General features: G+C 38.7%; 1 protein-coding gene and 1 long non-coding RNA gene across 3 annotated transcripts in view; one reads left to right on the top strand and one right to left on the bottom strand.

The window, feature by feature from the left end:
- Window positions 1-24,018, top strand: part of LOC122436555 — a 43,971-nt gene that overhangs the window by 18,697 nt on the left and 1,256 nt on the right. The gene's annotated exons all lie outside the window — the stretch shown is intronic.
- On the bottom strand, window positions 1,723-23,379 carry KCNA3 (potassium voltage-gated channel subfamily A member 3). 2 transcript variants are annotated; one of them, XM_043460361.1, is made up of 2 exons: window positions 19,868-23,379; window positions 1,723-7,349 (listed from the first exon to the last, which is right to left on the bottom strand). In XM_043460361.1, exon 1 carries the CDS (start codon window positions 23,238-23,240, stop codon window positions 21,501-21,503), a length of 1,740 nt encoding a protein of 579 aa, XP_043316296.1. In that variant the 5' UTR covers window positions 23,241-23,379; the 3' UTR covers window positions 1,723-7,349; window positions 19,868-21,500. The 2 variants fall into 2 exon arrangements, with proteins under 2 accessions (XP_043316296.1, XP_043316297.1); XM_043460362.1 differs by having other exon boundaries at window positions 1,723-7,346.

Here is a 24,018-nt window from a genome sequence, read left to right as displayed (position 1 = left end):
ACACGTATAAATTAAACTAGTAATACCTGGCAGCTACGTCTCGCTAACACTGCAAAGGTTAACGAGATAGCGCTTGTCAATCAACTTGTGTTCTTCATCTTCATCTAAAAGTATTTATTATGCCAAACTGGACCAGACGTGAGTGAGGGACTGTGCCGTGTACACACAGTTCCCTGTCAATGGTGTGTTTTGAAATCAGATTTCTGGGTTCTTTATTTCGTTCCTTCTCTGCGGCTTCATTTCCAAAACAATGACTTCACTGACCTTAAATTGTAAAAGCCAGTATCGTCACCAGAGGTTTTAGTTCTTCATTTGGCCTTTTCTCCTACCCTTTTTTCTACCATGACTCAAGTTATCAGATATCACTTGGAGTGAACAAAGAAGGATTGTTTTAAAAACAAAATAATGTAACCCATTTGGGCTGTGATTAATGGAACTTATAAAGAAATGATAAATGGATGTTAGGGAGAGAAAGGCTCAGTATCGATAAAGGTTACAATACAAAAGAGAGGGCCCTAATCCATAGGAGATGTACAGCTATAAATCTATGTAGAGATTTGTTTCTGTCGAAGTCCACCAGAAACGTGACAATTCTCCTGGATGAAGGCATGCTTCAAAGAGGATGGCTGTAATCCATTGGAAACCACCTGCATTTCTTAATTCATCCTGTAAATGTTTGCAAAAGACTTTTAAGATTTGGCTCCTTAAAATGAAATACTTACAAATTATGGCTCATGGAGTCCACAACCAAAGCTGCACGGCCAGAAAGCTTAAAAACAGCTATTTCTCATATCAGCTGGAGACTGAGAAAAATATGTTTTGTTCTTTTCTCTAATAGCTAATTACTACATGTGTAAGACAGCATAAATCTGTAATTTTTTTTTAAGACAAAGTAAAATTTCAGATGGAAACAAGAGGGCCTCTGTTTTGGTGATGTAGCATTTGTTGACATTCCAAAAGCACACACACATTTGAATAGCTAGCTGCTATTAGAAAAATGATTTAGGATCAACATGGCTAAGTATAAAATAAGAACAATGGGTAGATAAATGCTGATTCAGAGAAATTATAGTGTGTCATGGTGGAAAAAATATTGGACTTACATACATGATACTTTTTTACTTATGGGAAACAAAATGATCTTATTTCACACTTGACAGTTCTAGATCTAAATAATGAGAATCCTAACCTATAAACTCAGGAATGCATTACCCACTAGACTCTAAGTTCTTTGAGAGCAGGGTCCCCTTCTTCTTCACACTTACATCCTCTCATAGTGCTTTGAACAGCGGGGTGCACATAATTGATCCTTAATATATATTCTGCATGAAATGATGTACATTTGCTTTCTCACTTTGCCCTCATATAACTGACAGAATGTGCCAAGGCACAGACATGACATTTTTTTCTCCCTTGAGATGTTTCTGGGCCCCCAACAGTGTACAGTTGGCAGCAATAAAGGAAGCCTAACAATGTTGGCATTCGAAAGACCTGCTGAGTGTAACGCACAGAAGTGTCACTACAGTCACGTGAGAGGAGTCTGCAGAGCTGTCCAAAGGTAGCCGACACTCGAACTGCTGATAATAGCTCAGCTTTGGTGTTTCTTATTCAGAAAAAAAAAAAGAAAAAGAAAAGAGAAATGAAACAAAGAGAAAGAAAAGAAGGAAGGAAGGAGGGAGAGAGGGAGGAAGAAGGATCTGGAGCTAATTATTAATACGAGTATTAGGATTTTTTGGTATTTTATTGAATTCTGCACATAACAATTTCAATGAAAACACTTTAAATCCAATGACAGATTTATAAAAGAAACCAGATGAAAATGTCACATAATTAACTCACAGGTATTTACTGTTATTTACTTAACAGAAGGCCTAAAATTACTATGTCAGGAACGTTACAGAACACGGCATAACAGTTTATTTTAACTTTACAATAATATGTGATAAATTAACATAATTCAATGTCAAAGGAAGACAAATGTAGAAAAATATAAAATGTTTTGATCTTACATTTTATCAGAACTCCATTATTTATTATGTCATTGTTTAAGAATGACTATTATTTCATTCCATACAAAATAATACTTGTTTGACTTATCTGTTTGAGGAGGAGAACTAAACTTAAGGTTACAAAATTTTAAATTCTGATATGCTATAGCTTATATTTCATTTAATTATTCACAGTAATACTTCATTGCTAGTCAGTAAAAGTACAGAATGTATCACAGACTGTTGATTTACAAGGGAAAGCAATTCCAGTGTCTCTCTGTTATTTGAAAAAAGAATTAAAATGTAGCATTATGCCATTGACTAACACATGAATGTTCTCCATATTTGAACTGAGAAGTCATCAGATTTTAATTTTATCCAGGAAATTACTTCAGTGAATTTTTAAATATGTGCATCAACTTTACCATATATTTGAACTATGGCTAAATGTTAATAGTCCTGTTGTCTAATACTTGATATCAATTCTTTTTGAACAGTTACAGGAAATAATGAGGTTTTCTTAAAAGAAAGGCAGTTTTTCTACTCACTCCCCATTCCCTGTCCTCCCCTAATCACAGAACACATTTGATGAAAAACAACAAGCTGAAAAATGGCCAATATGGTGGGTCTTAGAGTATGTTTTCTCTGAATTAGAATGTTTGCAGTTTCTTGGGTTGATTACTGTTTCTTTGAACTGTTCATAAGTCAGTCATTATGATGGACTTTTTAAAAAGGAAAATTAGACCAGTGGAGAAGATAATTTTTCAGTCCAGTGCTTTGATATCATCTGGATTCAATGTCTGTAGTCAGAGTGTGGGGACTTAAATATGTTTTAGATGGAAAATGTTTGGCTATCACCTTGTGGGAGGACTCTATTTTAGAAGTATTTAGAAAGGTCTGACAGTAACAGCAACAGTGCCTTGTGAAATTTCCTAGTGTATCATTTGGAATTAAATTTTAGTTAAAGTCTTAAAGATCATGGCAGTGGTAGGAAAGAAAAAACTTAACAGGGAATGAAAAGTGTAAAGAACGTGAAATGTAAAACCATTTGCTGCCCTTCCGATTTTGGACAAGTCACGATCTTTCTAAACCTTTGTTGTTTAATCTCTAAACTTCAGATAGTATTATTACTTTATAAGGATATTTCAAAAGTTAAATAAGATATGTGGATGATCTTTGCAAACTATGAGATAATAAACACGTATGAGGCATCTCTGTGAAAAAACTGAAGTTTTGTAGTTGTATTTGTTACTCTGTTATCTGCAAAATCACTTTCTATCTGCATAAGATTAAAAAATGGATTCTAAAACATTTAGCATGTTACACAGAAACAATACATACACTGTTTGCTTTCCCTTGTATGTGCAGAAACTTTTTAACAGAAATTATGTCATTTTATGGGATAACTTCAAAAATAGTCTATACAGTGCCTTTAATAGGATATTCCTATTTGGTTTATAATCATACAATTTTATGGCATTTAGGAAAAACAGTTCAACAGTTAGTTTTACGTAAACTAAATACGTAACCTCCCCACCCCAAACCCAGTATAAGAGATCACACCATGGAAACATTTTACCAGAAGAGATATTACTATGGTTTGTTTTCATACGGTCAGTTCACAAATTGTTGTAAGATACACTATTAACACAATATGCTAGAATCACCATTTAGCAAATTTTATCAACTTTAAAAAAATGGTTAAATTACTTCTTACAAAGATTACTAACACATACATATAAGACTCAGTTACAGCTAAAGTGAAAATTCAGATTCACGTAACCAAAATGATCAGATTAAATGTTTTAATGAATTGTTCCACTAATCAAAACATATATTTCCCATTATGACAGAGGCCTTTAAAAGCTGCCCCCTTTTCTGAATGGAAGGATATAAGACTATAAGTTTGGACAGATAATCTCAGTATGACAAAATATTTCTGTATTATTCAAATGGACTATCATTTAAACAATTTCCCTAGTGTCCATATTTTAGCGTCTTTTTATCCTAATCTCTTTCTACCATAAACCAGCAACCAGAATACACTCTTCTTTTACAGTGGGTATACTTATCTCTTAGCTATGTTGTGCAAAACCTATAGCCTTTCATTTTCCCAACCATCCACTAAAGCCAAACAGAAGCGTTGGTTTATCCCTGAATTTTGTTTCGCACTCCTGAGCAAAATTAATTACAATATGGCTCTATCAAGCCTCTTTTGTATTCACAAAAATTTATAAAATTTTTGACTATTATTTTAAATTATAGCCATTGTTTCTGGGGCCAAAAGGATATTAACTTTTAAATGTGACAAAAATGCACCTTACAATCAGCTACAGTTCACTGGGAAGCATATTCAATTCTGATTTGCTAAGTGTTTTACTCAACTACAAAATTTTTTCATAAGGTTCACTTGAACAGACATTTCATTTAGATAATTAGCAACATTAGAAGATGAAATGATAAATCATAATAATTAAACCATGGTTAAAATAAAAATATTTACATGCCTTATGTCTTGCTGAGGTCGATTAGCAATATTGGAAATATTAACACTTGGATTTGCAGTTTGTTCAGTCCATGAGCAGAGATGTGGCATCTAAGTGATTGGAGGGAGCAACATGGACATGGACATGTATATTACAGCAATCCTAAAACAATATAGAATTCTCAAAAATGTAAAGACACATACAGATTACTAATAGAAACTGGGGCTCAGAGAGGTTAAAGGAACTTTCCTAGGGTACATGAGAGTTATTGGTAGAACCAAAATGAAAGCACAGAGATACCTGCTCTACCAAACTGCGGCTTACGTGGAAATAATCAAGAGATTGTAAGGCAAACACTCCTATCCCTCCAACCTTTTTCCACCTTCTCCTACTCCCATGGTTATAATGTTGAGTATGATAAAGCTCTGTTGCAGTTTTAGCATTTCATATATGATTTCAAATCACCTTAAACATCAAATTAAATTTAAAAAATAACCTCCCTTCCTTTCCAGGTACTTCATTAATCTGTTTCCATGTCGCAGAGTGAGTTTTTAATTTTTTCATGATCCCATTTAGAGACCAGTGACAATTTTTAGAGGAGAAAAAAAATCTCATATCCTTTCTCACAAGCATCTTGAAGAATGATATATTTATGACACTTTCAAGACTTAAACCTCATTTCAATTTATTCATTCTTTCAAAAATACCTAAGAAAATCTGAGTCCTTAAGTCTGCTTCAAAGACTTTTCAAATGCATATAATGAGAATTTGGGGACTGGAAAGGCCTTTTGAGATTAACCCAGAACATCCATTTGCAATCAGGAAACTGAAGCCTGGCAATAGTAAGTGATGCATCTAGGCAGAAAATAGGTAAGAATTCTGGTCTCCCGATATCTAGAGTAATACTAGTTTTACTACCCATTTGGTGAAACATATTTGCTATGACAGTTTCTTCATCTGGTACCATTCTGTGCTTTTATCTCAAAAGTCCAGGTTTTATCTTTATTTGAAACTGTAGCCTATAATAACGTGGATATGATATTAAACCTACTATAATGCTTAGAGTTGTGTCATTGGTATTTTATAAAGGTAGCTCCTGTGTCTTATTTTGGTAACACCTATTGATCTTTACTAAAACATCCGCATGTCTTAGACCTCCTATTAGGACAGTTGATTGGTTTGTTTCAATCATCCCAATAGCTGATGTGACCAGGCTGTAATCATCGGTTGTGGGTTACTAAGGAGGTTGGAAATGGACTATTCTCTGGGCCAGTGTCTCTATTACATGGGCTAACACAGAACAAAAACACCTTGGTGGCTGTATTGTCATCTTAATCACAAATTATCCAGATTGGAGGTGCACATAGCTCAAATCTGAGATAGTTGTCATTTTTTACTTCAGTTTTTCCCAGAGTGATCTGGTCTCAAAGTTTTGACCAGAGAAATTACCAGCAGATTGTGCAAAATCATTGTAGACATTGCCTCAAAAGAAAGTTACCTGGATTATATCTTCTATCTGTTTGTTTTGCCGCTAGTAGGTATAAAATTGTTTCAGTTACTGATTCTTATACATTAACAATGAAATCCATGACCCGTATTTCCTTCTATGGGATATCATAAAGTCTTATAATTTTGACTTCCCTACCACAATATTTTGATAGTAATTGAAATTCTATGAGTGCTCTTAACTTAGCATTTTTAGGCATTTAAATAACAGGAGATGGGAGTTTTATGCATTTGGTCACCATATTTTAGAAATGAAAAGAGTCTTCTTTATATTAAATGTTCACAGTTTGACTTTCTATAAGGCTTATTAAATAATATACAAATAGCTACCATTCTGCTGAAATGTCACAGTAAATACATTAATAATGGCACAGAAGTGAAATGTCCCCAAATGGGAAATCATTTTCATGACGTCCTAAGTTACTTTTCCAAATAAAACTTTGCTTTTCTTTTTTAACTGAAAAAGTTCCATTTCTAAAAGAATATAAAAATAGAAAATGAGTCAAGAAGCATTTTACAGCTATGATTTTTAAGGAAATTCTAAAAACAGTAGATCAAATATATCTTTAAGAATGTGCTTTGTCTCGCCACATCAAACACTGCATAAAAACTAAATTAAATGAGTATATTATATATGAACTGTTGAAAAATATTAAGATAGATAACTTAAACATATAACTACTAATATATTTTTTAAAGTTAAGCTCAGCTAGAACCTACCTACAACTAATTTGCAAATCTATCATTTTGAATCAAAAAATAAAAGAATGTTTAATCAAGCAAGGCACATTTCTTTTAGGCAAGTCTGTCTTTAATACCATTCATCTGGGCACAGTGTAGTAGACTTCACTTATTTACACACAATGGACTAATATCTATGAGAGCCTTTGGTACAAAACACTTTCACAAATAAAGTTGTACATAGAAGATAACATTAATACATATCATGATTAAACACAGTCCAGTAATTAACTGAAAGAAGAGAACAGTATAATAAGTTGGCTTATTGGAAACAAGCATTTAGGCTTTCTTTATCAGCAGTACCGACTAGATTTTGGATGATTAAATATCACCAAAATGTCAAATGATACTTTAACACTTTTCATGTTCTTCTCTATCTCTTGGTCAACACCTTTTCTACTGCACACAGTTTGAAGAGAATCCTCCAGCTTCAGAGCTGTTTCTTTTATATGAAGCATTTGTTAGAGACATGTTATTCAATGTCAACTAAAAGTATGTGTTGGCAGACATATCACTGCTCATCAACAATATAATCAACACTGTATTCATTGTTCTGGGCAGTTTACAAAGAGCGTTCTACCGGCCCGTGCAGCTCTATAGTTCTTTATGTGGGGCTCTTCTGTATCTGCTGGACAGAGTAAACACAATAATTTACTATAATTTAGTTTTAAAAAAATTATAGACTAGGTCAATATAAAATATTCTATTCATTACACTTTTAAAAACTATTCACTGTTATGTTGAGAAGTTTGAGTGATTTAATTTACGAAATGTATTAACCACATATTGAGTGCTTTTAATTTATGTCAGAAAGTCTCAGAGTATTCTAGAATTATGAACTTTTCCCCCCTTATTAATATTGACCTCCAAATGTAGTCTAACCCAATGTGATTGTTCTTTGAATAGGAAAATTTATATTCATCCTAAGAACCATCTGAAATGTACCGAGTGCCAACTGATTTTTAGAAAAAGACATGTATCAATTTTCTCAATGTATTTTCAAGGGCTTGCTTCTTTTCTGTACATTCCACTGTAGTAATCTAAGATGAGAACTCCTTCAAAGTGAACTGAATTCTCATGCTCAAATAAATGTTATGAAGAGGGAAAAAAGGAGAGAGCAAAACAGTCTCAAAATTAGTGTTCTGATAACCATGTTCTAGGTACTATACAGATATTCTGTATGACCAATTATCACAAATAGCTTTCAAATATTACAAATAGCTTTCAAATCTACTGATCCTTTAAAATATGAACTCTGCATAGTTGTATACTATTTTAAGAAATAAAAAATTAAGACAACAATAACCACTTAACCAGGGTTTGTGGAAAACCAAGAAATAAAAGTTCAAGTTTGTTGTTTTCTTCTCACCAACTACAAAAAAATTATTTGGAAATGCAGATGGTAAAGCATTCCTTAAAAATAGCATAAAGCAGCACAACTGTCTTATTCACTGCTACCTTCAAAATCTAGAATAGTGTCTGGCACACAGACACTTTATATGCTGAGTGAATAAATCCCTACTACTTTGTACAGCGTAAATTGGATATATAATTTACTGTGAAACTTAGAAAGACAAAAACGGAAAATCCTACACCAAGTTTCAGGTTTCAATATGTGAATATTATCCATCATAATACATAGAGAAGACTGTTTCCCATACGTACTCTTGGCTTTAGCAGGTATCTCAAAACCAGTGATAAATGCTTAATGATGGTAATTTGAAATCTGAGTATGCTTTTCATGGAAGAATCATTCACTCACTGAACTATATGTTGTATGCTTACCATGCTGGGAAATTATCTAGTGAAAAGTCTTACCTTTTTGGCCTGGATTATACTTGCTCATCCTTCATGAAAGAAGTAACTTCTTTTTAAAACTAGTCTTTACTTAAAACGTAAGAGTACATTCTTGCATCACAGTACACTTAATGTTCATTATAAAAAATTTGAAAATTACAATGGTCTACTAGTTACTGATGACTACTAATTACAAGAAAAGTAACATAATGATATAACCTTTTTATATCCTCAGTGCCTAACTTCTGCTCAATGCCAGTGTAGCTTTGGCTATCTTGAGATGGTTCCATTAAGCTATTCTTTTCTTGACACACCCTTTTTATGTAAGGGGCTGGGGCTTTCTTTAAGCTCATGAGTTAATACCTGCCTCAAGGCTCTTAGGATTAATAAGTCTGGTACAGCTTGCCATCCTAATAGACTGCAGGTGTGGAAGGAGTAGTAATTCAACAGAAAAAAAACAAAACAAAAAAGCAAAAAGTAAAAGTGATATTTAGATGGTAATCATGTTTATATTAGGAGCTAAGAAATGGGTTGAAGGACTTAGAAAAATGGACTTTGGCTTAAGTATCAAAATTACAAAAGAAAGGATGTATAATAAAAAATGGTGACTTATAATTGAAGCTATTTCACCAAATAAATGTTCTAACAAACAAAGCAAGAAAACAGGATAAGAACAGTCAAATTTCAATAGTGACTGAAACTGTGTACAGCTCCTGTGTCCTTGTCTTTTGAAGTAAAATGCTGACTCAAGAGTTAAGACTGGGGGCTTTGTTGGTGGCTCCGTGGTAAAGAATCCACCTGCCAATGTGGAGACAGAGGTTCGATCCCTTATCCGGGAAGATCCGACATGCTGTGGAGCAACTAATGTGCCACAGCTACTGAGCCTGTGCTCTAGAGCCCGGGAGCTTCAACTACTGAAGCCTGCATGCCCTGGAGACTGTGCTCCACAATGAAAGAAGCTACCACAAGGAGAAGCCCCTGCACAGTAACTAAGAGCAGCCCCTGCTCAACACAGCCAGAGAAAATGCTCTGCGGCAACAAAGACCCGACACAACCTAAGTAAATAAATAAAAATTCTAATGAAGAGTTAATGATTGGGAAATGGGAAGATGTAGAAACAAAAAACAGCACTTGGGCCAGGAAACTGGTAACAATTTAGACTATAATTCTGCCACATAGCAGATCTTTGAACAGCCATTTCCCTGAAAGATATAGAGGGAAGCCTGATACACATTCTTAAGTTGCTTTTACAGGAAGCAGACCCCCTCCAGATGAAAGCATTGACCACACAAACACGGACCCTAGACTGGTTGAAACCAGAAAGCTGATGATGCTTGAAACTTCACCTTGATGCCAACCAATACGAGAACTGTGCATGAGCTGATCACGCTCTGCTTCTCGAACACTATAAAATTTATTACTACTCCCCGGGGGTGGGTCACACAGACTTGAGGGCAATAGCCTGCTGTGTCCTCATTTGCATGGAAAAGCAATAAAAGCTACTCTTTTCTACTTCACCCAAAATTCTATCTCTGAGTTTCTATTCAGCACCGAGAACAGAGGCCAAATTTTGGCAACACTATCAAGCCTGTGAAAAAGTAATTAAGACTTCCGCCCAGGCCTAAACGAATTCTTGAATGAAAACTCAGTATTCTTGCCTCAAGAACCCCATGAACAGCATGAAAAGGCAAAAAGATATGACACTGGAAGATGAATCCCCCAGGTCGGGAGGTGTTCAATATGCTACTGGGGAAGAGCAGAGAAATAGCTCCAGAAAGAATGAAGCGGCAGGGCCAAAGCACAAACAATGCTCAGTTGTGGATGCATATGGTGGTAAAAATAAAGCCTGATGATATAAAGACTAATACTGCATAGGAACCTGGAATGTTAGGTCCATGAATCAAGGTAAATTGGATGTGGTTAAGCAGATGGCAAGAGTGAACATCACCATCGTAGGAATTAGTGAACTAAAATGGACAGGAATGGGTGAATTTAATTCAGATGACCATTACATCTACTACTGTGGGCAAGAATCCCTTAGAAGAAATGGAGTAGCCCTCATAGTTAACAAAAAGAATCTGAAAGGCAGTACTTGGGGACAATTTCAAAAACAAACAGATCTCAGTTTGTTTCCAAGGCAAACCATTCGACATCACAGTAATCCAAGTCTAAGGCCAACCACTAATGCCAAAGAAGCTTAAGTTGAACAGTTCTATGAAGACCGACAAGACCTTCTATAACTAACCGCCCCCTCCCCCGCCACAAAATAAGTCCTTTTTATCATAGGTGATGCGAATGCAAAAGCAGGAGTTCAAGAGATTCCTGAAGTAACAGGAATTTGCATTACCAAATGAAGCAGGGCAAAGGCTAACAGAGTTTGTTCAAGAGAACACACTGGTCATAGCAAACATCCTCTACCAACAAAACAAGAGACGATTCTACACATGGACATCACCAGATGGTCAATCAGAATCAGACTGATGACATTCTTTGCAGCCAAAGATGGAGAAGCTCTATACAGTCAACAGAAACAAGATCTGGAGCTACCTGGCTCAGATCATCAGCTCCTTATTGTAAACTTCAGGCTTAAATGGAAGAAAGTAGGGAAAACCACTAGGCCACTCATGTATGACCTAAATCAAATTCTTTATGATTATACAGTGGAGGTGATGAATAGATTAAAGGGATTAGATCTGGTAGACAGAGTGCCTGAAGAACTATGGACAGAGGTTCATAACACTGTATAGGAGGTAGTGACCAAAACTATTCCAAAGAAAAAGAAATGCAAGAAGGAAAGTGGTTGTCTAAGGAAGCCTTACAAATAGCTGAGAAAAGAAGAGAAGTGAAAGGCAAAGGAGAAAGGGAAAGATATACCCAACTGAATGCAGAATTCCAGAGAATAGCAAGGAGAGATAATCAAACCTTCTTAAATGAACATTGCAAAGAAATAGAGGAAAACAATGGGAAAGAAGGGGAAAGATTAGAGCTCGTCAAGAAAACTGGAGATACTAAGGGGACATTTCATGCAAACATAGGCACAATGAAGGACAGAAACAGCAAGGACCTAACAGAAGCAGAAGAGATTAAGAAGAGGTGGAAAGATTAGATAGAAGAACTATACAAAAAAAGGTCTTAATGACTTGGATAACCACGATGGTGTGGTCACTTACCTAGGGCCAGACATCCTGGAGTGTTAAGTCAAGTGAGCCTTTAGGAAGCATGACTGTGAATAAAGCTAGTGGAGGTGATGGAATTTCAGCTTAGCTATTTCAAATACTAAAAGATGATGCTGTTAAAGTGCTGCACTCAATATGTCAGCAAATTTGGAAAACTGAGCAGTGGCCACAAGACTGGAAAAGGTCAGTTTTCACTCCAATCCCAAAAAAAGGCAATACCAAAGAATGTTCAAGCAACTATACAATTGTGCTCATTTCACATGCTAGCAAGGTAATGCTCAAAATCCTTCAAGATAGGCTCCAACAGTATGTGAAACAAGAACTTCCAGATATTCAAGCTGGATTCAGAAAAAGCAGAGGAACCAGAGATCAAATTGTCAACATCTGTCAAATCACAGAAAAATAAAATGAATTCAAAAAAAAATCTATTTCATTCATTATGTTAAAGCTTCTGACTGTGTGGATCACAACAAACTGGAAAATTTTTAAAGAGATGGGAATACCAGACCACCTTGCCTGTCTCCTGAGAAACCTGTATGTGGGTCAAGAAGCAACAGTTAGAACCTGACATGGAACAACAGACTGGTTCAAAATTGGGAAAGGAATACATCAAGGCTGTATTTGTTACCTTGCTTATTTAATGTATATACAGAGTACATCACGAGAAACGCTGGGCTAGATGAATCACAAGCTGGAATCAAGATTTCTGGGAGAAATACCAACAACCTCAGATATAAAGAAGATACCACTCCAATGGGAGAAAGCAGCAAAGAGGAGCTAAAGAGCTTCTTAATGAGGGTCAAAGAGGAGAGTGACAAAACTGGCTTAAAACTCGACATTCAAAAAACTAAGAGCATGGCATCCGGTTCCATCACTTCATGGCAAATAGAAGGAGAAAAAGTAGAAACAATAGCAGATTTTATTTTCTCGGGCTCCAAATCACTGTGGATGGTGACTGAAGCCATGAAATCAAATTCTTCATTGGAAGAAAAGTTATGACAAATCTAGACAATGTATTAAAAAGTAGAGACATCACTTTGCTGACAAAGGTCCATATAGTCAAAGCTACAGTTTTTCCAGTGGTCACGTACGGATGTGAGAGTTGAACCATAAAGAAGGCTGAGCACTGAAGAATTGATGGTTTTTGAACTCTGGTGCTGGAGAAGACCCTTATGAGTCCCTTGGACAGCAAGGAGATCAAACCAGTTAATCCCAAAGGAATCAATCCTAAATATTCATTGGAAGGATTGATGCTGAAGCTGAAGTTCCAATACTTTGGCTACCTGATGCAAGGAGCTGACTCACTGGAAAAGACTCTGATGCTAGGAAAGATTGAGGGCAGGAGGAGAAGTGGGGGACAGAGGATGAGATGGTTGGATGGCATCATCAACTCAATGGACATGAGTTTGAGCAAACTCAAGGTGATAGTGAAGGACAGGGAAGCATGGAATGCTGCAGTCCACAGGTCGAAAAGTGACTTACCAACAACAACAATTTGTATTTGATGAGGAAAAGTTTGAAATCTTTCTGTAACATGGTTTTATGGGAACTTGGTTTTCATGAGTCTATACTTTGACATCTACTAAATAACTTGGGGTTGGCTGCACATCAACCACCTCTACAAATTCTACCAACTAAGTGGTCATGAATTAGCCTCAAAGACTAGAAAGAGTTCTTGCTGAATTATGTATAGTTCTCTGATTGGCCTCTTGGAAATTATAGTCTTGGCAAGCAAAAAACGTTTTAACTCATTTAGTAATTAAAATTGGTAATGTGCCAAGATGTAGAACTTTGTCAAAAATCTGAAAGTCATGAGAAAATGAGCTGTGAAGTGTAAGCAATTCTACTTAGAGCAGTATTTAGGCCTACTAAAAATAAATCTCCTCAAGACACATAGCTACATAGTAATATAAATTGACCTTTCAAAATGAGTTAAAATGTTTGCAGGTATAAGGTTTATAGAAACTAGGAATAAAGCAATTCAAACACAGTTCTTACTTGGATAAATTGTTTCTGTCTATGGTTTTTAGTTGCTTACTACATTTTGAAATCTGACATATAGTCACTCTTGACTAGTTTTAATTACAATTTTTTATAAAGGTAATAGATTAGTGACTTCCTCAAATACATATTGCTCTTCCTCAAATACACCAGGCATTTTGTTTTGTCCTGTATGGAAGAAGGCAGGAGGCATGGGCTTGGTGGGGGTGGAGGGGTGGGGGTGGGAGAGGTGGGGGAGGAGAAGGAAGCTCAGTTTTGGACATATTAAGTTTGAGATATCTATTAGTTATGCAAGTGGAGATGTCAAGTGGACAGTCAGAAACTCAATCTAGAGTTTAGGAGAGAAGGCCAAGTGGGAGATACAAATTTATGTATAGGTCATCTAAAACTATGAGAATAAGACTGGAGAAGAAAAAGGGGTCTAAGGACTAAGTCATGGCCCATGGGGTTCTTCAACATTAAGACCCAGGAGGGATGCAGAAGAACCAGTAAAAGAGGCTGAACAGGAGAGGTCAGAGAGGTAGGAAGAAAATTCAGTGCGGTATCCTGGAAGTTAGATGAAACATTTCTTCCTAGGAGTGGGGATGTATTCTATAGGGCCAAATGCTTCTGATGGGTCAAATGAACTGAGTACTGAGAAATGGCCACTGGATACAGCTACAGGAGGTCACCGTGACCCTAAACAGTATGATTTTGGTGAACTGGTAGGGGTAAAAGCCTGTCTGGAGAGAACGGGAAGGGATTCAATGATAAACAGAGAGAGATACAGTCCCCACTCTTATACAGGAAACAGACACTAATTATATAACATAAATTAATTTAAAATTACAGCTATGTCAAGATAATATACTATAGTAATTCATTCCAAGATATACTTTTCCAGATTTGAGCAGCTAATTGGGATGTATTTCAAAATCTCTGGTATTTTCCCTTATAACTAGCAGTTTTTCTCTTCTTTTTCTTTGGTTACCAGGTGGAGAAAGGCTCAGATTGGCCCCAGGAAATGCGGGAAGGCCAAATGAGAGACCTTCACACTTATCCAGGATAGAGATGATAGGAATGTGGACTAAAGTGGTGGTGGCAGCGGTATAGAAAAGTGGGTTTTTTTAAAAGAGACATTTAGGAGGTGAAATGACAGAACTCAGTGATGGACTGAATGTATTCTCTTTGAATTTATTACTACATTAACAGACATCGATACACTGAGACTACTAGGCAATAAATCTTCCTTTTAAAAGGCTTTAAAAAATTAAGATTATTTGCAAATGTTTATGCTGCACATATGAATGAAAACAAATATTTTGGAAATTCACTAATTGTCAGAAAATGAATGACTTTAGATCTATAGATAAAAAGCATATACAGATAAAAAGCATATAGGACAGGGTATAACTTATGAAGAGGTAAAGTGCGTGCATGTAATAAATTAACCCCATGGGCTTCTCTTTCAAATAAATTACATGCTTTAATTTAAGAAAATGTTTAAATGTCTAAAAATAAGAATCTTAGGATATTTAAAGGAAAGGAGTTTAAAATAAACTTAACAGAAAACAACTGAAAGAGCAGTGCTGATGGCCCTATAACACACAGGTGCAATGCTGACTTTCATTCTAAAGAGGTAATGGGGAATTTCCCCAGGGCCTTTATACTCTCAAGGAAGGGGTGAGGGGAGGTTGGGGGCTCATCAGAAGAGAAAAAGTATCTCTCCATTTCCTACCAGGGGGCTATGATCTCTGGATCTGCAAAGTCAGAGCCCTGCATACACAGATTTATTCCAACATTCTTTAGATAGGATGAAATGTGATCTTTTGTCCACTTGAATGCTATCCCAGGATTTATTTTTTGGGCAAGAGTTCCTATTCTGCACTATTTAGGTTGCAGCAATAATAAAATGGCTCCCCCAAAAATGATGGAGCCTCTTTTTCAGATCACTTCTTTAACGCATTTGATGGTTAATAGTGCAAAATCTGAAATGTAAGAAAAAGCATACCCAGGACTGAAAAAAAAAAAAGAGGAAGAGAAAAACCACAAAAAAGTTTTCTTATTTTTCTTTTTCAAAATGCTTTTTCTTTACAATGTCAAAGACAAAATTAGTTCATAGCATCACTGAAAACAAAGACAAATATCTGAAATGCTCTAACCTGTCTAAATCATTTAAAGAAGACTATTATCATGTATACCATATGGCAATTGCCATTTTCAGGCACGAAGCTTGGGGCTGAGTCACAACCATAAGGTTTGGGCTCTGCGTGGTTTTCTTTCCTTTCTGTCTTCTCTGATTTGCTTTCTCTCAAAGACACATTATCAGCAGGTTATTTTTAAAAAGTGATTTATTATATATAAAATTATGAAATGAAATGTAGTTTTTTAAAATTTTGTTTTGGGGTATAGCTGATAGTTTCAGGTGAACAGTGAAGGGACTCAGTCATACATATACATGTATCCATTCTCCCCCAAACCCCATTCCCATCCAGACTGCCACATAATATTGAGCAGAGTTCCATTTGCTACACAGTAGGTCCTTGTTGGCTACCCATGTTAAATATGGCAGTGTGTACCTGCCCATCCCAAAGTCTCTAACTATCCCTCCCCCTGGGCCACCAAAATCTTGTTTTTAAGTCTGCGAGTCTGCTTCTATTTTGTATGTAAGTTCATTTGTATCATTTCTTTCAGATTCCACATATAAGGGATGTCATATGATACTTCTTCTCTTTCTTGACTTCACTCAGCATGACATTCTCTAGGACTACCCATGTCACTGCAAATGGCATTAGGAAATTAGTTTTAAAGCAATAGTTTTATCTTCCTTAGTTTAAAAGGCCAAATACAAAACAGGAAGAAAAAAAATTCCACCCTAAAATGCAATCTCTAAATATCCTCTTCCCCATTCTTATGCTCCTCACTTCTATCTCACAGTGTTTGCCTAAGTCTTCAGACTGGGGGCACATGTGCTTCTTTGCATTTCTTAGTGTGAGGGATTAGCACTTCTATTCACAGCTAAGAGATGGGAAGATCTTGGAACTGCTGTAGAAAATGCTGAGATTTTAAATGTATAGGAAGTCAGGAAATTATAGCTATGGTTCTCAAAAGAATAGACTGCTGGTATATAGTATATATATTGGATTTATGTACAACCAGCAAAGGAATTACTTGAGTATGTTATATGCCAAAGAGGCAAACAATAAGTTTTATGTAAACGAACCTTAACTTTAAATTTCTTCATTCTGTGCATTTAAAATTTCAAAGTTGAGAAATAATTAATATAACACTCCTGTTATGTGTAGCCATTTGTGATTATATCACCTTAGTTGGTGGGTATTTACGTTTGCTATAATATCTGTCTAAAACACCATATGAAAAATAAAATAATGCTATTGTTTTTATCTCTGGATTCTCCAGCTGTAGGGTATATATATTTTCCCAGGGTGTTGATGGATATGCACTGATCCAGTCACATCTCCTCCCATGAATCTCTTGTACATACAGACATAGGTATACCTTTCAACATCCAGGACATGCAACTGGGCTCAGTGAAGTCTATGGTTCAACAAAGCTAACTAGCATGTGTAAACTGAGGCTCCTTAGCATTCTGCTCTAAGCCCAATTCACTACCCAATTTCATTTTCTAAACGCCTTAGGACCTTGAGGAAGGGGCTACAATTATTATGTAGGACACAGCTACAATCTGATTTTTTTTTTTTTCAGCACAGATGTTCTTAAAGAGTCATGAAGTGGTTAAGTAAGGCAATAATGTCAAATTTCAGTGAAAATGGCAATCTCCTTATGGTTGCCCTGAGTTTGTTCTATGTAATTTCCCTTTTCTTAATAAGGGAGAGTCAAAATGTTTATACTACTTTCTGGCATGGTTCTTCAGTAGTCCAATTAAAGAATGAGAAGATAGAAAAATAATAATCTGCATAACCTATCATCTATTATAGAATAAAACACATAAAAGTAGGAAATTAATTTTAAACCTGAACAATATCCATTATCCATTGGATAATGTCCCAATAACCATTGTATCACTACCAAGACTGATTAAATATAATATTAAATCTAGATAAATCAACTGGGTAAAAAAATAATCTTTTATCACTAGAAAAGTCAATCTCCATCTGATTTAAATACCATATTTGGTTCCTATGGTTAAAAATATCTGATGGTTTAAAAAGGGTTAATTTTCAGTACACTGAATGATTAGGTTTCTGGGGCTATGATCTTTCCATGAATTCATTAATTAGTAACATGGGCTGAAGTCAAATCTAAAAGTACAAGCAATTTATTTTCTCAGTCTCTCTCAAGTCATTCAGTAAAAGGAACATGGGTTTTGGGGCCAGAGTGACTAGCTTTAAACCACGCTAGATCTCTTGCTAGCTGTAAAGTCGGGTAAATCACTTAGCCTTAACCATCTATTTTTTACTCTCCTAAGATGGGGTTAATACCACTTACCTTGCAGAGTTGAGAAGTGTTCTGGATGTGATTGACACTTAACAGATTGTAATTATTATTGTTATTATAGAAAGTAAATAGTAAGATGCTGATTATGTTTTACACACCATTCACAAGGCTTGATATTTTTATACAAGGCCTGTGAGTAATGATCCCAATAATAACGTAATCTCTTAGCAAATAATGGAAAATAATATAATGTAATCTCTTGGCAAAATCTCTGACAATATACCTGTATTAACATTTACAACAACCCTATGAGGTATCATTTATTATATTTATTGTACAAATAAGGAAACTGAGGCACAGAGAGATTATATAATTTGGTCAAGGTCATACAGTAGAGTCAGGATTCAAACCCTGGCAATATGACTGCAGAACTTATGCTATAAATCACTTCATTAAAAACCTGAAAACAACATTACTGTAAGATAATGGCCATTCACTCATCAAATATGTATTGAATACAAACACAATGCTACATTTGGTGCGGGGCACTAGAGTCCAAAACTTTGTCAGGACTACAAAACCTATAACCTTCAAGGAGCTTACAATATGGCGACCAGAAGCAATACTACCTTAAAGTCATGACTCAAAAGCCATATTTTTCTGGCTAAAAAAAAAAAAGTCCTTTGTATTACTGTTATTTGAAAACCATACAATTCCAAAATTATAGCACAACCATAATTTACCTAGAGAACTATCAGGGTTTCTATATCTTCTGAATAACTGTGAATAAAATTCTCACTGCACTTCATTTATCTTTATGCTTACATCTTTTAAGAACAGACACAAAAATTATTCTTATGTAATGACTGTTATGTGTCTAACATCACCACCAAAATGGGTCATAAAAAGAATTTCTGGTCATTAAAAATACCAAACGTTTGGTCAAAAGGTGGATCAATGTTAAAGGCTCAAATAAGTAGCAAAGGGAACTAGATAAAGGAGTTCTATTTCAAAGCTTATATATAAGAACAATGACTCTATGACCAGGTACACAGATTTCCTGCTTCCTTTTTTTTTTTTCTTTCCTTTCCTCTTTCCCCCTTATAGCTTTAATCATTATTTTTCACTCTCTCAAATGCACAAATAATAAAGTAAGTAGGTTTCTGACTACCTGAAAATATTTTATGAGCTTTAAAAATAGGGTTACTCTCATTTACCCTAGGATAAAAGAGTTAAACCTATCAAACCAAAAAGCAATTGTGGATAATGTATAGTTTATATAATGTATATAAAATAACATGATTTATATAATGTATATAAAATGTTAAAATGTTACCCTTGTTGCAATTTTATCCATCTTTGTTTTGAAGAACTGTACTACTGCATACTACTACATAATTATGTAAATGAAATCAGACCAATAATCTAACAGCAGGTCTGCCTTTTACCCTTTTTTCATGGGAAACAACTTGTTCAGAAGACAAGGAGGTTAGTAAAAGGAATGGAGTCATTTTCAGCTCAGTCTGAGTGAAGGTTATTCTGAAGAGAAATTACTTTTTTCCCCACTTTTTTTGCAATAAACAGAAACCAAACAATAGTTGGCAACCTGGACATCAAACAGAAAAAGTATTATAAATGATCTTCAAAAGGCACCTAGCCTGTAATAAATATAAACCTATTGATTTTGCAAGTGAGCACAAATCTAGCTATGAATGGTATCCCCCTGGTTCCCTGTAGAAAAAGAGACTGCTCCAGTAGCCCACACAGTGCTCACCTGATGCTGTCTGTCTTCTGGCCACCCCTGGCACATGGCTGAAACTTGCAGGTGTTTCTCCAAGGTTTGGTTACTTCCTGTGACTCCTTTTCATTGATTGTCTGCAATTCCCTCAGTTAAAAGCATGCGTCCTTTATACTTTTCAAATATATCTAGATTTCAAGGGCTGTGATGGTGAGTGTTGTGGGATCTGGATACTTTTTTTTAAGAGGAAGTCTGAAGGTTTCCTTGTAGTAAAGTTTCAGGTATACTGAGTGAACATTTCATTTGCTTATGTGCAGAATGCTTTTACATTTGCTTTTTAATTTCATTTGTTGGCTTGAAACTTCTTGGGGAAAGAAAACAGTAGAGAAGCATCTTTTAAAAAGATTGCCCAATTACTGGCATTTCATTCAAATCATGGCCTATTGTGGTGTATGTTTAACACTCCAATGACGACATTTTCCTTTTCGATTCAGTCAGTATGGGATAACATCAGTGATTTTTTTTTTTTTTTTGGTAGTACAAATAAGCATTTTGTGATTCATTTCACCGCCTCGAATCCTCAGACTTAACTTTATTTGTGCAGTTTATTCAAACAGTGGTTTTCCTTGTGAAATCATGTACGGAGGAACCATCTGGAAAGGTTACCGTGGAAACGGCTGGGGCTAGGGGGTGGGGCTAGAGAGCAAGAGATGCCATGACGACCTTTTTCGGGTTTCCCGGGAAACAAGGGTTGCTATGGGAACTGCATCAGTCAGGTCTGAATTAGTAACTTCCGCTGGAAGGAGTGTCTGCCACTTTAATCTTCTTGTGATCAACTGCAGAAGCTTATCTCTCACATACATTAGGAAAAAATTTTTTGTTTCTCTAAGCAGCGCTGAAAACATCTGTTTCTAGACTTTGATAGATGCTAGCTGGAATGCACACAGTTTCACAGGAATCTGTTACTCTATACTTTCAAAATGCTTAACAAGCCCCAAAGAGTTAAACTAATTAGATTAGGACATCGCAGTCCTTTCCCTTAGTCCGAAGTTCTAGAGATCCTTAAAATTCCAGGGGGCAGGGTCCAAATAGAAATTCCAGTTGAAAACCAAATAAATTTATGGTGGGTTTACAAGTCATTGTTCTAAATAGGCTTTTCATTCAAATATCCACAGTGTTGGCAACTCAACTAAATATTCAATAATGTTGAAGAGTTCATCAAACTGAAGCATCCTTTAAGTATATTCCTGCTTTACTTAGTAAAGAAACAACTGCCTGTCGATTCTGAGGTTAAACAGTTATTCTAACTGTTCTTCAGTTTCATTTCCTCCCAGGATGTACAGCTTGTTTTTTTTTTTTTTTTGATTGGTTTTTGCTTTTTTCTTACAGAGCGTGTGCTAAAAATCAAGTTTAAAGTAAGTTTGTTGCCAAAATATTAAGAGAGGGAGAGTGGGTTAAAGAAAGGAGAGCTGAGAGAATGCAGCCCACTTGCAGAACAGACACCTGTTTCAGTATGAAGCAGGAGGGAGAGGGAGAATGAAGTGTGCTTTCCACTTCTTCATGTCCTTTCCTTGATGAATGGTCTGAAATGTATAAAACGAGGGCATACACAGACCAAGGGGGCACGTTCCACACAATACTGAGCACAGCATGTCACTTGTTTCATATATTAAACATCGGTAAATATCTTTTTGATGTTGACACAGGAGTTGGGATTATTGTTCGTGGTGCAGGTGGCCGTGGAATTGCCCGTTTTGAAGGGTGCCTGGGGGAAAGCGCTATGGTTCATACCCCCCTCTTCGATCACCATATACTCCGACTTACTCAGAGTGGAGTTACTCCTTGCTTTCCGGAGCTCCTCAGCTGAAGGGGAGAGATGCTGGCAACTTCCCACGTGCAAATACTGGGCTTGCTCTTCCCCTTCTGTCTCCCGGTGGTAGAAATAATTGAAGTTGGAAACAATTACAGGGACTGGCAAAGCAATGGTCAAGACACCTGCGATGGCACACAGTGACCCCACAATCTTGCCCCCTATGGTCACCGGGTGCATGTCACCATAACCTACTGTTGTCATGGTTACCACAGCCCACCAGAAGGCATCCGGGATGCTGCTAAAACCTGAAGTGGGGTCGTCCGCCTCGGCAAAGTAGACAGCGCTGGAGAAGAGGATGACTCCAATAAAGAGGAAGAAGATGAGCAGCCCCAGCTCCCGCATGGAAGCCTTTAGAGTCTGCCCCAGGATCTGCAGCCCCTTGGAGTGGCGGGAGAGCTTGAAGATGCGGAAGACCCTCACCAGGCGGATGACTCTCAGGATGGCCAGGGACATGGCCTGCTGTCCATTCCCCTGTCGCTCAGCTAGCTCGGTGCCTAGAGTGATGAAATAAGGGATGATGGCCACGATGTCTATCAGGTTCATGATATTTCGCGAGAAGGTAGCTTTGCTGGGGCAAGCGAAGAACCGCACCAGCAGCTCAAAGGAGAACCAGATGATGCACAAGGTCTCCACCACGAAGAAGGGATCCGAGAAGCTGGAGGCTCCCGCGGGGCCCCCCGACGTGCTGTTACTGGCCGTCTCGAATAGCTCCTGCGACGGCGACGCAGTGTAGTACTTCTCGTCGCGGAACTCGGGCAGCGTCTCCAGGCAGAAGATGACGATGGAGATGAGGATGACGAGCACGGACACGATGGCGATGCCCCGGGCCGGCCCGGAGCTCTCCGGGTACTCGAAGAGCAGCCACACCTGGCGCTGGAAATCGCGGCGGGGCAGGGGCCGCTCTTCCTCCCGCAGGAAGCCCTCGTCCTCGCGGAACTTCTCCATGGCCTCCTCGCCCAGCTGGTAGAAGCGGATCTCCTCGGAAAAGATGTCGATGGGCACATTGACAGGCCGGCGGATTCGACCCCCGGACTGATAGTAGTAGAGGATGGCGTCGAAGCTGGGCCGGTTGCGGTCGAAGAAGTACTCGTTGCGGAGCGGGTCGAAGTACCTCATGCGCCGCTTGGGGTCGCCCAGCAGCGTCTCCGGGAACTGGCAGAGGGTCTTGAGCTGCGTCTCGAAGCGGAGCCCCGAGATGTTGATGACCACTCGCTCCCCGCAGCAGTCCTGCTCGCCGGCGGCCGGCAGCGCGGGCGGCAGCGGCTCGTAGCGGTCGCAGCCGCCGCCGCCACCGCAGCCACCCTGAGGCTGGTCCCCGCCACCGTCGGCCGCCTCCGGCTCCAGCAGGTGGTCCCCGGGCACCACCGTCATGTCGGGCGGCAGCTCGGAGCCCGCGGCGGGCTCGGCGTAGCCGGGGTTCACCAGCGTGTGGGCGTCGCCGCCGCCGCCGCCGCTCGCGGGCTGCTGCGGAGGGTGGGCGCGCTGGCGGGCGGAGGGCTGCGGCGGCGAGCGCAGGAGGCTGAGGTGCTCGTCCATGCGGCGGGGAGAGGCGGCGGCAGCGGCGCGGGGCCGGCTCGCTCCTCCTCGCGCTCCCCGCCCCTTCAGCGCCTCCGCCTCCCGCCGAGCCGGCCGCCTGTTGCTGAGCTGCAGCCGCCGCCGCCGCGAGGCTCGGTCTGGGTCTGGCGTGGTCCGCGCGGCTCCTCAGAGGAGACGCCTCCTCAGCCCGCCTCTTCCCTCCCCCGCGGGGCGCGCGCCCGCCCCTCCGCGTCCCCTCCGGATTCCGGCCCACCGCGCGGGCGCGCGCCCCACTCCCCGGGAGCCTCCCGGCCCAACCCTTCCCCGCCCGTCAGGGTCACCCGAGCGCTCACATTTCGCACGCCCCTCGCCCCGCCGAGGCAGCCCTTCTCCGCACCCCTTTCCCCCCGCCCCCAGGCCGTGACCCAATCTCGGGACTTCCCCATTTCGCCCCGCACGCGCCACCTGGGCGGGCGGGAGGAGGCAGGCTCCGCTGGGCCGAGGTGGCCAAAGGCGGGGGCCGGCTGGGAGGGAGGACGGCGACTTGCCCTGGGGCTGCCGAGTTATCCAGGGAGGGAGTGGCAGGTCAGGTGGGCGCCTAGGACACGAGGTAAGCCGAGTGCCCACTTGAGGGTGAAAGAACTCCGGGCCGGGAGGGATAATTAAGCTCTTGTTTGGTTGAGAAAGCCGGCGGAGTAATGGGAGTTTCTCACCCGGAGTCTGAAGAAGATGGTCATTAAGACATTCAGAGACTTTTGCTTCTGCAGTGAATAGTTGACACTACCTTTGGTAGCTGAGA

This window comes from Cervus canadensis, chromosome 2 (genome assembly GCF_019320065.1).
Source record: "Cervus canadensis isolate Bull #8, Minnesota chromosome 2, ASM1932006v1, whole genome shotgun sequence".
Lineage (NCBI taxonomy): Eukaryota > Metazoa > Chordata > Mammalia > Artiodactyla > Cervidae > Cervus > Cervus canadensis.
The sequence above is the reverse complement of the archived record's forward strand: the minus strand, read 5'-3'. Positions and strand labels throughout refer to the sequence as shown.